Source organism: Pelodiscus sinensis, chromosome 4, assembly GCF_052426305.1.
Source record: "Pelodiscus sinensis isolate ZL-2025 chromosome 4, ASM5242630v1, whole genome shotgun sequence".
Lineage (NCBI taxonomy): Eukaryota > Metazoa > Chordata > Testudines > Trionychidae > Pelodiscus > Pelodiscus sinensis.
In genome coordinates this window covers 132275074-132290442 of record NC_143055.1, presented here as the reverse complement: position 1 = coordinate 132290442, position 15369 = coordinate 132275074, and the positions used below count along the sequence as shown (strand labels likewise).

Below are 15369 nucleotides of genomic sequence, written 5' to 3'. Positions count from 1 at the left end.
ACAAGCGCGAGGAGCTGTAGAACAGGCAGAGGCAGTCCAACCCCCAGCACCTGCAAGTCCACCAGGTGGAAGAGAATCATAGACTACTAGGACTGGAAGGGACCTTGAGAGGGCGTCAAGTCCAGTCCCCTGCCCTTACAGCAGGACCAAGCACCATCTAGATCAGGGCTACTCAACTTTGGAAGCCCCGGGGGCCACAATAATACTCACAGCACACACCAAGGGCCACAACTTAAGTGTGGTTGCATATACATGAAAATAGATACGCAAATATATGCAAATAGCTTTTCACACTGGCGGGCATGAATACAAAGCACTTCCCACAATGTCTTGGTGCTCCCAGCACCTCCTCCCTGGGGGCTAGAAACACCGACACCCCATTCTAGCCAGTCCATCTGCTTGCATCTTTCAGTGCTCACCCCACCTGGGAGATGACTCACCATTGTGGAGCGTGTTCCCAGTGGGGGCCATGTTCAAAGGATCCCACCCTTTGCTGCATGTTGAGCCCCGTGTAAACCCAAACTGCACCTCGGGCCTCATGCCAGCACATAGGCTGTGTGTTGAGTAGCCCTGGTCTAGATCATCCCTGAGAGATGTCTATCCAGCCTGCTCTTGAATATCTCCAGGGATGGAGATTCCACAACCTCCCCGGGCAATTTATTCCAGTGCTTCACCACCCTGACAGACTTTTTCCAAATGTCCAACCTAAACCTAAGCTGCCAGGTCAGCACCTTGCTACTGAAAACTCCCAGTTGATGGTACCAGTGTGTGTTCCTCCTCCTTCGCGCTGCCTGGCCACCCCAGACTGGGAAAAGGTTCATCCAAGCTAACTTCAGGTGGGGACAGAGCTGCCAAGGAAGAAAGCAGCCTTTCATTTTACGTACCTCAGTTTGATGACATGGGACCTGATGTACTTCTTGTTTAAAGATGAGGCTCGGAATGCCCTGGTCACCTTTAAAAGGATGGAACACGTTTGTGAAACAACATAGCGGGGTGTAACGGCAGCCCACAGAGAGCGCCCGGAATACCAGACTACAGCGCTCAGACTCCTAACTCCACCAGAGCCTCATCTGACCCCAAAACCTTGCCTTCACAGAACCATTCAAATGTCCCAGTGCAGTCACATCCCATTCATCGGGCTCAACTATGCCCTGTACTCAGTTTGTCCTTGTACTAATATATCACAGAGCAGTTGCACCATTGTTCCTATAAATTAGCCCCCCTCCCATCGTGACACAGTGACAGGTTGCCCTGAGCTAAGAATTAGGTGCTTTCTGCTTAGAAGGAGAGTGGCCGCTTAATGCTTTTGTTCCCATATTTGCTCTACTTACTCACAGATCGACGCTCTGGAAATCAATCTGTTGGCATTTGTTTTAGTGGGTCTAGTAAGGTCCTGCTAAATCAAATGCTGATGGCACCCCCATCGAAAGCGGTATTCCTACTCCTTGTGAGGAGGAAGGGAAGTCGAAGGGAGCTGTACCCCGTGCTGTGTATGGCTCATTGGCCAGCATTGCTTCCTTCCCTGCTTTCTGACTCAGACTCTGCCGCGAGACCTCAACTGGGACTGCACTAAGTATTCACGCAGTGTCCATGTCAGGCTTGAGCCAAAACTCAGTGAGGTCAGTAGAAAGGGTCGCATTGATTTAATGGGCTTTGGATCAGGCCCTCAGCTCCCGACGGGCTGGCGCAGTACGTTCCAGACTTGCTGTAAAGGCTTGAAACGAAATAATCACCGCTCTTGTGAGAATACCCACACTAAAGAGTATGAGGTGCTTAATTACCAGGATAAGGGTCGGAGAAGGGCCTTAGACAGATAGAATGCAGTCATTTCTATTGGATTATCATAACCTGCTTTACAAGCCTGAATGAATTAACCCTCAGGTCAGATCTACACTAGGGGATAAGTTTGAATCCAGACACACAACTTCAGCTACCTTAACTGTGTAGCTGGAGTTGACATACATTGATTTGAACTTTGGCACCATCCCCACAGCAGGTTGATAGGAAAACCGCTCCCATTGACTTCCCTTACTCCTCACGAGGAGTAGAAGTACTGGTGCCGACGAGGGTGCCATCAGTGTTTGATTTAGCTGGACCTTATTAGACCCGCTAAATCAAACACCAGAAAATCGATTTTCAGAGCATCAATCTGCGGTAAGGACATCTATGGCTTGAGAGGGAGGGAATTGTCCTTCCCATTGCTTCGGTCAGGAAACTAAGGCATGAAGGGATTGAGTGAGATGGTTTTGGTTGCACACTGAGTGAATGACAGAGACAGGAACTAAATGCAAATTTCTAGATGCCTTTTTACCCACAAGACTATCCCGGCTTTAGGTGGCTCCTGACCACTACAGCATGGAGGATAACAGCAGCTCATTCTGGTTCCAAGTCACCTAACCCTGGATTCTCCAGGACACGCTCTGGGGAAGAAAGCCAAGCTCTGATTTACCAGTGTCTCGATGTTTGCGCTCAGTCCCCGGAACTCTTTTGAGGTTTGCTTGTCAAAGTCAGGGGTGTACTGGACGTTAGTGATTTTAAAGCTTCCGTTGTAGAAGTACATCTCCGGATCTGTACGGGGACACAGAAGGCAAGGTCATTCCCATTTGGAGGCGGGTGGCACGGCAGAACCGGGCAGCAGACGTCCTGGCTCCCAGGCCGAACGGGACTCTGTGTTTCTGGTTTTGATCCCACTTCTCCCATGTCAATGGAGGTACATGGGCTAAATCTGCAGCTGAGCCAGGCTGTGGGCAAAGGTGGCTCATTTTGGTCTTCAGTATTAACCTGCAGGGGCTTTTTCAGATGCGCTAAGGCAGGCCAGCTGCACCAGAACCGTTAGGGACCTCTCTGTCAGCCGAGGATTGGCTGAGTACAGGGCACACCAGCAGCATAGAGCTAGCTACACTCCTTTACAGAGGGGTGGAGTGGAGGTTTTAGACCCGGGGTGTTGCCCCCAAGCCGACCTTTATTTACAGCAGGAGACCAGCATTACAGCAGGACCTGAGGCTCACCAGGCCAGCCCTGCCGCACTCTCGAGGATGGACCACAGATGGAATTTATCCATCTACTGTCGCCAAGTTCCAACCAAGAGATGCTCTTTAATCGGAAGCAGTAGGCCCTTGTGGTTTTGGATCCAGACATCCTACAGTCAGTCCTTGAAGGCAACCCAGCCAGCGGCATCATTACATAAAGCATTAAACCAGGAGCAGAATCATCCTGTGGCAGGAAGCTCGCTGACCTTTGACTTGCTTGGATAACCATCCATTCACCACTCTTCCTGGACCCCAGCACAGGTGACAGAAATGGAAGGGACAGAGACTTTAAGTCCCTATTTTAGGCAAAGGGCTGGTTTTGAAAAGGTATGTCTTTAGGGAATTGTTAATTACACCCTTAACTCACACCCTGGGATGAATTCCATTCTTTGTGGATCACACAGCAATTGCAGTGGTGAACTCCCAGCACATACCATGCACCCACTCCAGAAAAATTGTCACACTTACCCATGAGCAAAAAATAAGCAAGCAGACCAATGACAAGGGCCAAAAAGACCACGACAGCCAGAGAAATAAGGGCTAACTTCCAGGGCTCCAGAAGCTTCATTCTTGTGTCCAGCGGGGTCAGCCTAAGGAGAAGTGGGGGGGGAAAAATCACACTTTGTAATAATAATAATAATAATGATCCTCCAGCCAGATTTTCCACGCATGTAAATTAGCTCAGCTCCATTGACTTGAGTGGAGTTATGCGGCTTTACCCTGAGCTAGAGATCTGGCCAGTTACTTTCATACAACCACCTCCTGCTAGAATAGCAACGACACTATGTTTAGCCATAAGGATAACTACATGGGTGCATTGGGCATTTCTATATTCAGAGGAGGAACGAAGGAGGCACCGAGTCTACATACTGCTACTTTCAGGAGCTTTGGGCAGATGGAAAATGCTCATTTCCTAAACTGAGTCATAAGAACATAGGAACGGCCATACTGGGTCACACCAAAGGTCCAGCTAGTCTAGACCTTGATCTAGTGGCCAGATCCAGGAACAAAAAAGGCATCATGAAGTGATCCGTCTCCCAACGCCCACTCCGAGCTCCTGACTGGCTAGGGACACTATCCCAGACCATCCTAGCTAATAGCCCCTAATGGATTTATCTTCCAATAATTTATCTAGATCTTCTTTTGAACCCTGTTAGTCTTGGCAAGAAATTCCACAGGTTCACCGTGTGTTGTGTGACAAAGTAATTCCCTTTGCTTGTTTTAAACCTGCTGGCTGTTAATTTCATTGGGTGACCCCTTGTTTTTGAGTTATGAGGAGTAAATAACACTGCCTTGTTTATTTTCTTCACACGAGTCCTGATTTTATAGACCTCTATCATATCCCTGCTCATTCATCTCATTTACAAGCGGAAAAGTCCTAGTCTTATTAATCATTCTTCATATGGCCACTGATCCAAAACCTTAATCTATCTGTTGCCCTTTTGTGGACCTTTTCCAATTCTAATGTATCTTTTTTGAGATCAAACAACCACATCTGTACGCAGTATTCAAGATGTAGACGTACCATGGATTTATACAGAGACGATATAGTTGGTCTTATTATCAAACTTTTCTTAATGATTCCCAACATCGCTTGCTTTTTTGACTGCCACAGTACACTGAGTGGATGTTTTCAGAGAACGATCCACAATGACTCCAAGATCTCTCTCTCAAGCAGTAACAGCTAATTTAGGCCCCATCATTTTATATGTTCAGTTGGGATTATGCTTTCCAATGTGCATTATTTTGGGGTCTGGAAATCTAAGTATACTATATCCACTGGATCCCCCTTGTCCACATGATTGTTGACCCCTCAAAGAATTCTAGCAGCTTGGTGAGGCACGATTCCCCTTTACAAAAAAGAATGTTAACTCTTCCCCACAAATTGTGTCCATCTAGGTGTCTGACAGTTTTTGTTCATTGCTACAGTTGCAACCAACCTGTAATTAACAAAATCACCTCTAGAGCCCTTTTAAAAAATTGGCATCATATTAGCTATCCTCCAGTCAGTTGGTACAGTAGCGGCATTAAATAATAGGTTATAAACCACAGTTAATAGTTCTGCACTTTCACATTTGAGTTCCTTCAGAACTCTTGGGTAAACGCCGTCTGGTCCCCGTGACGTGTTACTGTTAAGTTTATCAGCTTGTTCCAAAACCTCCTCTAACGACACCTCAGTCTGGGACAGCTCCTCAGATTTGTCACCTAAAAAGAACAGCTCAGGTTTGGGACTCTCCCTCACATCCTCAGCCGTGAAGACGGATGCAAAGAATTTATTTAGTTTCTCCACAATGGCCTTATCATCCTTGAGTGGTCCGTTAGCATCTCCCTTGTCCAGTGGCCCCACCGGCTATCAGACTTCCTGCTTCTGATGGACTTGCAATTTTTTGCCTGGTGCTTTGAGTCTTTGGAAAGCTGTTCTTCACATTCTTTTTGGCCTTCCTAATGGTATTTTAACACTTTGGGAGAGTTTATGCTCCTTTTGTTTTTCCTCACTAGGGTGTATCTTCCACCTTTTAAAGGATGTCTCTTTACCTCTCGCTGCTTCTTTCGCTTCGTTGTTTAACCACGGTGGCACTTTTTGTTTCACTTACTATGTTGTTGGGGTATTTTTTTAATTTGGGGGATACATTTCAGTCGAGCCTCTATTATGAGAGCTTTAAAAAGTTTCCAGTCAGCTCGCAGAGATCCACCTTTGGCACTGCCCCTTGTCATTTCTCTTTAACGTCCTTATGTGTGTGTTGTCCTGTAGTGGCGCTGTAGCCCACTTCAATAGGAAAAGTGTTAAAAGCAGGCGGGAGGGAGTCTACACAAGCTCAGCCAATCAGGACACAGCAAGAGACAGCCAATCAGGGCCGGGCTGGGTCCTATAAAAAGGCTGCAGGACAGAGGGAAGCTCTTTCTTGCTCTAGCCAGCAAGGATGAAGGACTCTGTGGAGACAGAGCACGTTGGACAGAGCAGGGCTGGGCAGACTCAGAGGAGCTGGAGAGAGGTTCCAAGCGGATACCATACAGGTTCTGTCCTTGTTACAGGGGCCAAGAAGGTGCAACAGTCATGGGGAAGTGGCCCAAGGAACATTGGCAGCCAAGGGGCAGGACAAGGCTACTGCCTGAGGGTCCCTGGTTCAATACCCAGCATAGTGTGGGGACCCGGGTCCCTCCTTTGCCCTGGCATTACACCTAGCCACAACAGAGCATGGCCTTTATAGACTCTGGCTTGCCCAAGTGGGGGGCTAGACTGTGGCTGCAGATGGCCACAGTGGCAGGTGTGAGACTGAAGGCTGTTGACACCCCCCAGAAGAGGGAGTGAGGGACACTGATAGAGGGCAGTGTCTTAAAGAGGATGCCACCGTTTAGGGAGTGACTTGGGGCCAGACGGTGGAGAGAGCAGGGCAGAGAGACATCAGGCAAGACACCGGCAAGAAGAGGATGCCTTGCTGAGGAACAGAGCTAATTCCCAGTATAACCAGCAGGAGGCACTGTCCCGTGAGTCAAGTCCCCCTTTCTGAAATTAAATGTTACAATGTTGTGCTGCTGTGGTGTTAAATTTAATTATATTATGATCACTCTTACCTGTCTAACTATATGCACCCCTGGGACCAAACCCTGTACTCCAATAAGAACTAAATCGACAATTGCCTCTCCTCTGGCGGTTTCCAGGACTCGTTGCTCTAAGCAGCAGTCATTTCTCTCTGCTTTAGTCGTCTTGGTCTCAGTCATTTAAAAAAATACCCTTTTGGATGGTTTCCCAGCATTTGTCACTTGTTCTTCGGTCACTGTCTGCGTATGTTGGGTCCAGTGTTGTGGACATACGGACATCCATGCTGAAACGTGTGTCGGGAAGTCCTGGATGCAGCAGCATACTTTCAGCTGAACTCAGCTAGTGCAGGCAGACCAATTCCGTAGGGGGAACTTACCGATCTAACAGGGCACAGAGAGCAAATAATTGCCTTCTTTACCCAGGGGCTTGGAGAGAATCCAGGCTCTGGAGGCACAGAGAATGCCGAACGCTCGGTCTCTCTGTCTATACAGAGACGCCAGTTGCAGATACTGCTAAAGTTGGTATAAGTTGGTATACAAGAGATAAGGAAGGTACAAGGTGCCTCCCCCCGTGCCCCCTTGCTCAGGGGCCAGACAAAATTACATTCCTTTCTAGTGCTCTCATGAGCACCAATCAGTCTAAATGAGAGCACGGTGCCTATAGAGCCATCCCCCGCCTACCAATCAGCAAGCAGCGCCTGGCATGGCATAACAAGCACCGTGGAAAGAGTGGATCAATGAATTTATACTCCCTGGCTGAGTGCAGCAGGATTGCCACCCTGTCTGCAGTGAGCACCTTCTCACCCTGGCATCTCGAGAAGATGGGCTATGAGCTGTGGGAGAGCTAATAGAAGTGCCAGTATTTTATTTCCCATGTTAGCTCCCTGGGCGGGAGTGTAATTCTCATCAGGAATCTCAAATAATTCCTATTTGCCCACCTCAGAGAGACAGTTGAAGGGGAGATTCTGCTAGTCTTGCTTTACTGTCTGAGTCAGATAGGCCAGGCAGCCTCCCATGTGGTGCTCCAGTCATGAATGTGAGTCTTATCCCCCACCCCACCTCCAGGCAAGCCACTTCCTCCAAACCACAGAAAGTGGCTGTAATGCCAGCAGTCTCAGGATTCCTTCCCGAATCTCCCCTCCTTCTGCATCTGCCCAGAGCAGCTGTGGGATAGCAAGGGCAGGGATATCAGAATAAGCAGCCTTGAGGCTCGTCTATTTTGCACTGAGGACACAGATCAGCCTCAGGCGTGGGGGACCACAAAAAATGACTAGAAGCCACCTGTGCACTGTTCTCCACTCTTGTCCTTTGTGTTAGGTACTGTACAAAAAAGGAACAAATATGATCCCTGCCACCAAAGAATTTATAATCTAAGTAAGAGGCAACTTTCATCATGCGTGCCCCAGTTTTTTAGACGTGCTATATGGTCATTCAGTGAAAGGTTCTACATCTGCAGATAAAGTAGCATCTTGACTTTTGTCTCCTCCCTGGATGAAATATTGTTCCCTGACACAGAATTCCCTAACGTTTTGGGGATGGAGACGAGATCTAGGGAACACATTTAAAATCATGCCCTAATATAAAGCAACAGAGCCAGAAAGAAAAATTAGAAGGAAAGATTCCCACTCCACACTATCAAAGGCTTTCTCTGAAATCAAAGGCTTCCTCAAGGCACAGAGCGATCATCCATTATTTAGCACCTTACCATGCTAAACCCAGCAAGGATGATCAATTGTCAAAGTTTCACATATGAAGCTACAACCTCAAAGCATTTGGACATCAGGATTAAGGAATAAAATCTGGGATTACAGGACACACGCTATATTTGAGAGTCTTACCAGGTTTTAAAATAAGGGTGATATTGGCTAGATTGGAAAATACTAGAAAGGTCCTGATGTCAAAATATTTCAAATATACAATAAAACCATCCCTCCATCCTGCAATTAACAGCATGTGGGTGAATTACTGTGGGCACGCACATCACCGCCCCACCCCCATCCACTCCCGCCAAGGCGCTTGCCTGACTTCTGCACCGCTCAGCCAGACCGGCGCGGGGGAGCAAGCAGGGCCCCACGCTCCCCATGCAGCAGGGGCCACCGAGAGGGAACAGCCAGCATTTCGGGCAACAGCGCCCCCCCAGAGGGAACAGCCAGCATTTCAGCGTTACAGACTCTCAGACACTGGGCTACTATATATATGATGCTTTTCATCTGATTCCTTTCACTGGTTTGGGTCTCTGACTGGCCAGCTCTGTCGCTGTTTTAACACAACTACCACATCGCTATCCTTTATGGGATTCATTTCCTCAGAGAATCTAATCGGATGTTTCGCATATGCTTTGAATGCTGAGTCAGAGATTGACCCAGCACTGGCTTCTCTCTTATCCCCCACAGAGGGGCTTGGTCCAGCATTATGATAGTAACAATCTGGCCTGAGATTAGAGTATTACTGCTGGTAGCTGATGGGACATAGTTTGGAAAGTGAACCATGGAAACTGAACCAAGAAAATAGAGTGAAGTTGGATTCTTCAGGGTGTAACAACCTCCAGAAACGAATCAGTGAAAAGTCTGCAACCGCCCCCCTCAGCAGACTCTAGCATAGCCTGTTGGGTGAGGGTACCTCAAGTACGTAGATTTCTGGGCTACAATTAAAATCCCCACCCATCAGGACATGTTTTCTTATTTTTAGCAGAGTCCTCTTCCTTCCTTTGCTCACAGAACACATGAGATCAAGATTTCTAGGTGCATAAGTATTACAGAAGATTAATTCTTCTGATATCACTGCCCTTCAAGAAGGTTGCCTTGTCTGTTAAGATACAGGTCCAGATTCTGTATTGCAAAGAGTGTCATGCAGGGATGAAAAAAGTAACCCCTTGCCAATTATAACAATGTAACCTATAGCAGCTCAGGGGCTGCTCTAATTTACACTAGCTGGCTCTTGTCTCTATGGGACCATATGCCAGGTACGGAGTGGCATAGTGCAGACGCACTCCACCCTCTTCTCACAACTTGCAAGAGCCAGCGAGGCTATCCGATATCAGCTGCGAGCACGCCTGTGCTCGAGGAATTCACAGCTAGTAAGTAAAGACTCTGTCCTGGCACAATTCAGAATGTCCAAGAGTGTTCCAACGGGTCTCCAGAGGGATAGCTGTTCATTGTAACTCGGCTGTGCTTTCGTTTACTTTATGTGACAGTGAGTTTAATTCCAAGACACTCATTGAATTTCTGGAGCATGTACTCTTTTAATAACCTGAAGTAATGAACCTTTCCCAGAGTCAAACAACAAGGCTGAAGAGGAGGAAGTTGTGTATAAGGGCAAGGTAAGGAACTGGGTAAACTTCCTACTATAATACAAATCACATTCCTTGAAATACCACAGCCCAAACCACTGAAACCTTTGTTGCAATACAAATTGATCAGTTTAGCAAATCTTGGGGCATGTCAGATGTCCTATACAATATGCTGGGCATAAATTTAAATTTACCACCAAATCAGAAGCAAGACCAGACATGGACATCAGGCAGTGGGATGTGGACATTGGAGTAGGATAAACCTGACCAAAAACTGAAATCTTTGCTGCCCCCACCACAATAGTATCAAAGTTCTTCACAATCTTGAATGCATTTATTCTCACGAAAGCACAGTGCTATTATCCCCATTGCACAACTGAGGCACGGAGAGACTAAGTGACTTGACTAAGGTCACACCGAAAATCTGTGTCAGAGCTAGGAATCAAACCTGATATCCAGCCTAGTCCCCAAACCACTGGACCAGCTTGGTGTTTGCCCACATCTGGGGGAGATTTCCAAAAGGCTTGTGCTACTAAATTCTTTAGGTGCTTTTGAAAATCTACCCCCATAGGAGTCTGATGACCAGGTTTAGGTACTTAAATGCATGAGCTGGATGAGCAATAAGATCATTTGCTTAGAGGTCTAGAGATGAGCCAAGAAACATAACGTGAGGCACCTGCTTTCGAAAGTTGTCGTCCATGTCTTTTTCACCTCAAGCCTGAGCTTCTCCATATTGCTCTGACGCTCCACACTTCCCGATAGCTCAGCCTGTCTGTTGGGGTAAACATTTTGCTTGCATTGCCAATGACACAGGCCACCAACTCACCCCAATGAGGGCTTTGTATCCCGGTGTGGGACCCAGGAACTCCTTCTTGGCCAATTCCCCACCATCATTCTCCTCTTCAGCAGAAATCTTTCTGTCCTCAGGCACAAACTTGCAGGAGATGCCAACAGTTTTTCTCAGCAGCAGTGCCTCCTCTGGTGCTTTTGGTCTACCTTATCCTGCCCGACTCCTGGCTGCTTTTGCAAAGTCCATGACCGCCAAAGAGGAAAGCTACCGCTTATCAGATCCTTAGGACACCGCACAGAATGCCTGTTTTGGCATGAGCTTTTTGCAAACAAAATAAGCGATGGAATCTCACCAGCAATTACTATTCTAATCTGACAACAAAACTTTGTTCCCACATAAAGCACAATCAGGGTGTCTTCATCCAGCAAGTTTCAAACACTACCCCGAGAGGCAATTATCAGATTATTCCAAGAGCATAAACAATTAGTATCCTGGCTGGCAATCCCCTGACTCAGATCCAAGCCAGGAAAAAAGTTTGCTGACTGGTGGTAGAACAGGCTCTGTGCTTAGGGGGATACGGTAGGAGTTCCTCGATCTAAAAGAGAAGGGAGCCCCGTTACCAAGGTTGGGGCCAACGTATAAAGACATGAAGGAACCCTCTCTGCTTAGCTTTTCTTCTCTCATTCCAGAGGAAGGCAGCTGTCGCCCCTGGATTTTCTGAGGCAGCCAGATGTACCAGTCAGCAGCGTACTGTGTGCTTGATTACAGAAAGTCATTTGAATGCATGTGTAACACAGCGTGGATAATTAAATCCGATGTCTGCATGCTCTTGTTCCAGCTCTGTGCAAAAACTCCCAACCCAGGAGCCAATCTCCTTGACTCTTTTCTGCAGCAGCTATATCCCCGTAGCCTCACAGGGCTCCCCAACTGGGATCAGGGCCCCTACGGGTCAGGCCCCTGGTAACCCCCTTGCAAGAGATGGCTCCAGCCAGCCCCAAAGATCTTACCAACAAAACAAGCAAGAGACCACTCTAGGGTGGGAGGAATGTCACCACCCCTGGTTCACAGATGAAGTGACACAGACGGAGTGGCCTGCCCAAGCCATGGAGGGATTTGTGGCACGAGAGCCAGGAACCGGAGCCAAGAGGGGGTGGGAAGAAACTCCACACGGAGCTTCCATTACTGATATCCCACCACAAGACAGGCACTCCTCGGAGCACAGGGTCTGTGCTGCAGCCTCCTCCGAGGGGTCAGGGAGAGACCGGGAAGGGATGAGACGGGATCTTGGCTGTGCCCCCCTGCTCCTGCCAGCCAAGGTGACCGGCCCTAAGGAATATCACATGTGGCACTGTCCTAGCAGGTGGAGTTCTGGAATAGAGCATGGTCCATACGTCCATCAGCTACAATTCAGCCTCCAGCCACCAGGGTGGACAGTTCTCTAGCGATTGATATGCCAAATAGTTATTACCACAACACCGTCAAGATCGGGGCCCTGCTGCCCTAGCACTGTACAAACACGGGCCAGTCAAGTTCCTGCCCAAAGACATTTTCAGTCCAAAATGAGCGACAGCAGAAGGTTGTGCGATGAGGGTGATTTACTCCAATAGCTACATGGTAGGTTTACACACACAGACGCACTCATTAGACACCACACACACACACACTCAGACACCACACACACACGCACACACTCATTAGACACCACACACACACACGCACACACTCATTAGACACACACACACACTCATTAGACACACACACACACTCATTAGACACCACACACACACACACTCAGACACCACACACACACGCACACACTCATTAGACACCACACACACACACGCACACACTCATTAGACACCACACACACACACGCATTCATTAGACACACACACACACTCATTAGACACCACACACACACACACACACACTCAGACACACACACACACACATTCATTAGACACACACACACACACACACGCATTCATTAGACACACACACACACACACTCATTAGACACCACACACACACACATTCATTAGACACACACACACACACACACACACACACGCATTCATTAGACACCGAAGTAGGCGTTCAGTCTCCCCCCATGCTCCGGCAGCCGTCTCAGACTAGCTGAGGAGTTCAAGGCCCCCACCTGAGCGAGGCCGGTGAGGAGGAGCAGAGAGTGGCACAGACCTTGCGGGTGCATTCCAGCCGGTGGTCCCATGCCCACGGGATGGCGAGACGGGCGGCACGGGGGACGTGTGTGTGAGGGAAGCTGGCCAAGAGGCGGCGAGGTTAGCCGGCTGGCCCGATACAAAAGCAGAGGGAGGGGCTGAGGAGCGACAGTGAAGTCGAGCATCTCGAACAGGAAGATCCAGGAGAGGGTTGCTAGGACGGGAGGGCATGCAAGGAGGAGGAGTCTAGCAGTGGTGTTCGAATGGACCCGAGAGGGGCAATGGGGGTGCTGGCAGCCCAGAGCGAGGGTAGGGATGGGAGCTGGAGGAGTGAGAAAGAGCGAGCACGCCCAGGGAAAGGCCGGGCCTGAGAAACTCCATGGAGGCGGAAGCAGTGAGATCCGGACACCTCCTGTATGGGTGTGTGTGGCAAGCCAGGGAGGAGCTGGAGATGAGTCACATTTTAAGCCATCTATAAGAAGGCTTATCTGAAGCTACTGCAGGTCCCAGCCCACTCTGGTGGAACAGTCAGTGGTACGTGGCAGGTGCAAAGCATTCGTGCTCTGCAGGGAAGACGGGTGGAGAGAGCGCCAGACCGAAATCACCGCCCAGTTAATCATTGTACTGATAGGGGGCAAAATGTTGGAGTTGCCTACGTGGGACACCAATGCATTATGCGCTAGGGAGCACTGTCTTGGAGGGGCTAGGGTTTCTGCCCCCATGACACAGATGAATACTGGTGAGAGGCCGTACGAGCCACAACAGTTCCGTTCTAGCACTAGGCACGTCCAGCTTTAACAAGCCTCACCAACTCCTTATCAGACTAGCATCAGCCTGGGTCTGTTCCTCTTTGGCATCATCAGCTGGAATAAAAATGCCGCCAGCTCATTTCTTCAGGTGACACTTGCACAACCCACTTGGTTCACGTTATTTCCTCGACAACCTGGCCTCAACCCCATTAGTCCCACTGGGATCGTGTGGGTGATCGTATGAAAGCAATGGAGCTGGACGGGGGTCGCTGAGGGCATGATGTGAGGATACCACAAGGCCGTCACCTCATACAAACCCCATTTATACCCTTTGGGGTGTCGCTTTGGTCATGCCACGAGGGCAGAGGACTGGCCTTGACGACCCCTTGAGGTCCCTGAAGAATCATGGAAGGAAAGAACCAAAGGCCTAGTTCCTCCCTCTAACCTCCTGGATGGGGGTTTCTGGCCCCTTCCACGCTTACAAAAATGGTTGTAAGTGCGGGTGATCGGAACTCGGGCGGTCGCATCTCGGGGGCCTCCTGTAATGCAAGAAACCACTCGCCCTGTATTTTGTATAAACAGCTAAAGCAAATGAGTCAAGTAAGCTAGCCTAAGCACTTGCAACCTTTGGCCTAGATAAAATGCCAACTTGGTCACTCCTCCACTTTGAGGAGCTAAATGAGGGAACTGAACCTAAAGTTGAGCCGGTTCATCTGGTGCCCAGAATGGGTTGGTAACCACAGGGCATACCACTGAGCAGAGAAATTGCAAAGACGACCAACGGTAACAATTTTGGGAGTGTGATAATTCTCATTAATATGAAGGAATAAGCGTAATCAAATATTAACCTATGAAGTAAGTGTGTCTGAAAATTTCTAAGGGCGAGGAAATAAAATTTGGGCATGGGAGGTTGGGCAAGAATTAAGCAGTGCCAAGGCCCTATAAAATATCCATGCTTGGTCCGTCGGAGAGCCAATAATCTACAGTCCGTCTGCTCTTCAGCTTCTCTCCCTTCTATAAAATTATTCACTCAGATTTACAGTCCAGCTTAGCTACTCACCGCTCTGCCTTTTTGGACCTTCACCTTCACCAGGCATGCCAGGGGCAAGGCTGGTCCTCCATCTCTTCACATCAGGTCTTCAGGGAAAAGAGTAAGTAGGCTAGGCTCAGTAACTCTTGAAATGTTACCAGAGGGAGTCCTAGAACTGCACTGTGTTCTTGTAAGCCTCTGTTTCCTAAGGCATGTTATTCGTTCATAGATTTTAATGACCTGGTATCACTCCCAGTTTGAGTGATCTTGCCATGCGCCCTGAGAACCCTTGTCAGAGATAGAACGTTCTGGGTGTTCTCTCTCGCTCCACAGTCAGAGTTGGGATAAGCCCCTAAGTCTCTTGTGGTCAGATGCAGCCAGGGGTGAGCTATAAATTCTGGCCAACATGAGCCTGGCCCAGAGCACTGAGGACCATGCTTTCTGCACACACAGGCTACGTCTACACTGGCATCCCTTCTGGAAAAGGGATGCTAATGTAGCACGTTGGAATAGGCAAATCCGCGGGGGATTTAAATATCCCCCGCGGCATTTGCATTAACATGGCTGCCGCTTTTTTCCGGCTTGGGGAAAATCCAGAGAAAAGCGCCAGTCTAGACGTTATTCTCCGGAAAATAAAGCCTTTTCCGGAGGATTTCTTATTCCTACTTGAAAGTTGAAGGCTGCTGTCAAATCCCCCCTCACTCTTCTCTTCTGCAGACTAAATAAGCCCAACTCCCTCAGCCTCTCCTCATAGGTTATGTG

At 48.6% G+C, this 15369-nt stretch overlaps 1 protein-coding gene across 4 annotated transcripts in view; it reads right to left on the bottom strand.

Annotated features, from left to right (window-relative positions):
* The window catches only part of LOC102461412 (transmembrane protease serine 11F-like), a 75096-nt gene that overhangs the window by 19207 nt on the left and 40520 nt on the right, over nucleotides 1-15369 (bottom strand). For 3 of the 4 annotated variants that reach the window (XM_075929272.2, XM_025187161.3, XM_075929273.2), the window contains 3 exons: nucleotides 3498-3619; nucleotides 2450-2568; nucleotides 885-952 (listed from right to left, as the gene is read on the bottom strand). In XM_075929272.2, coding sequence (XP_075785387.1) covers nucleotides 885-952; nucleotides 2450-2568; nucleotides 3498-3597 — 287 coding nt within the window. In that variant the 5' untranslated portion in view covers nucleotides 3598-3619. Of the gene's footprint in view, nucleotides 1-884; nucleotides 953-2449; nucleotides 2569-3497; nucleotides 3620-14637; nucleotides 14663-15369 lie in introns of those variants that run through there. The other variant, XM_025187162.3, reaches the window with a different exon arrangement.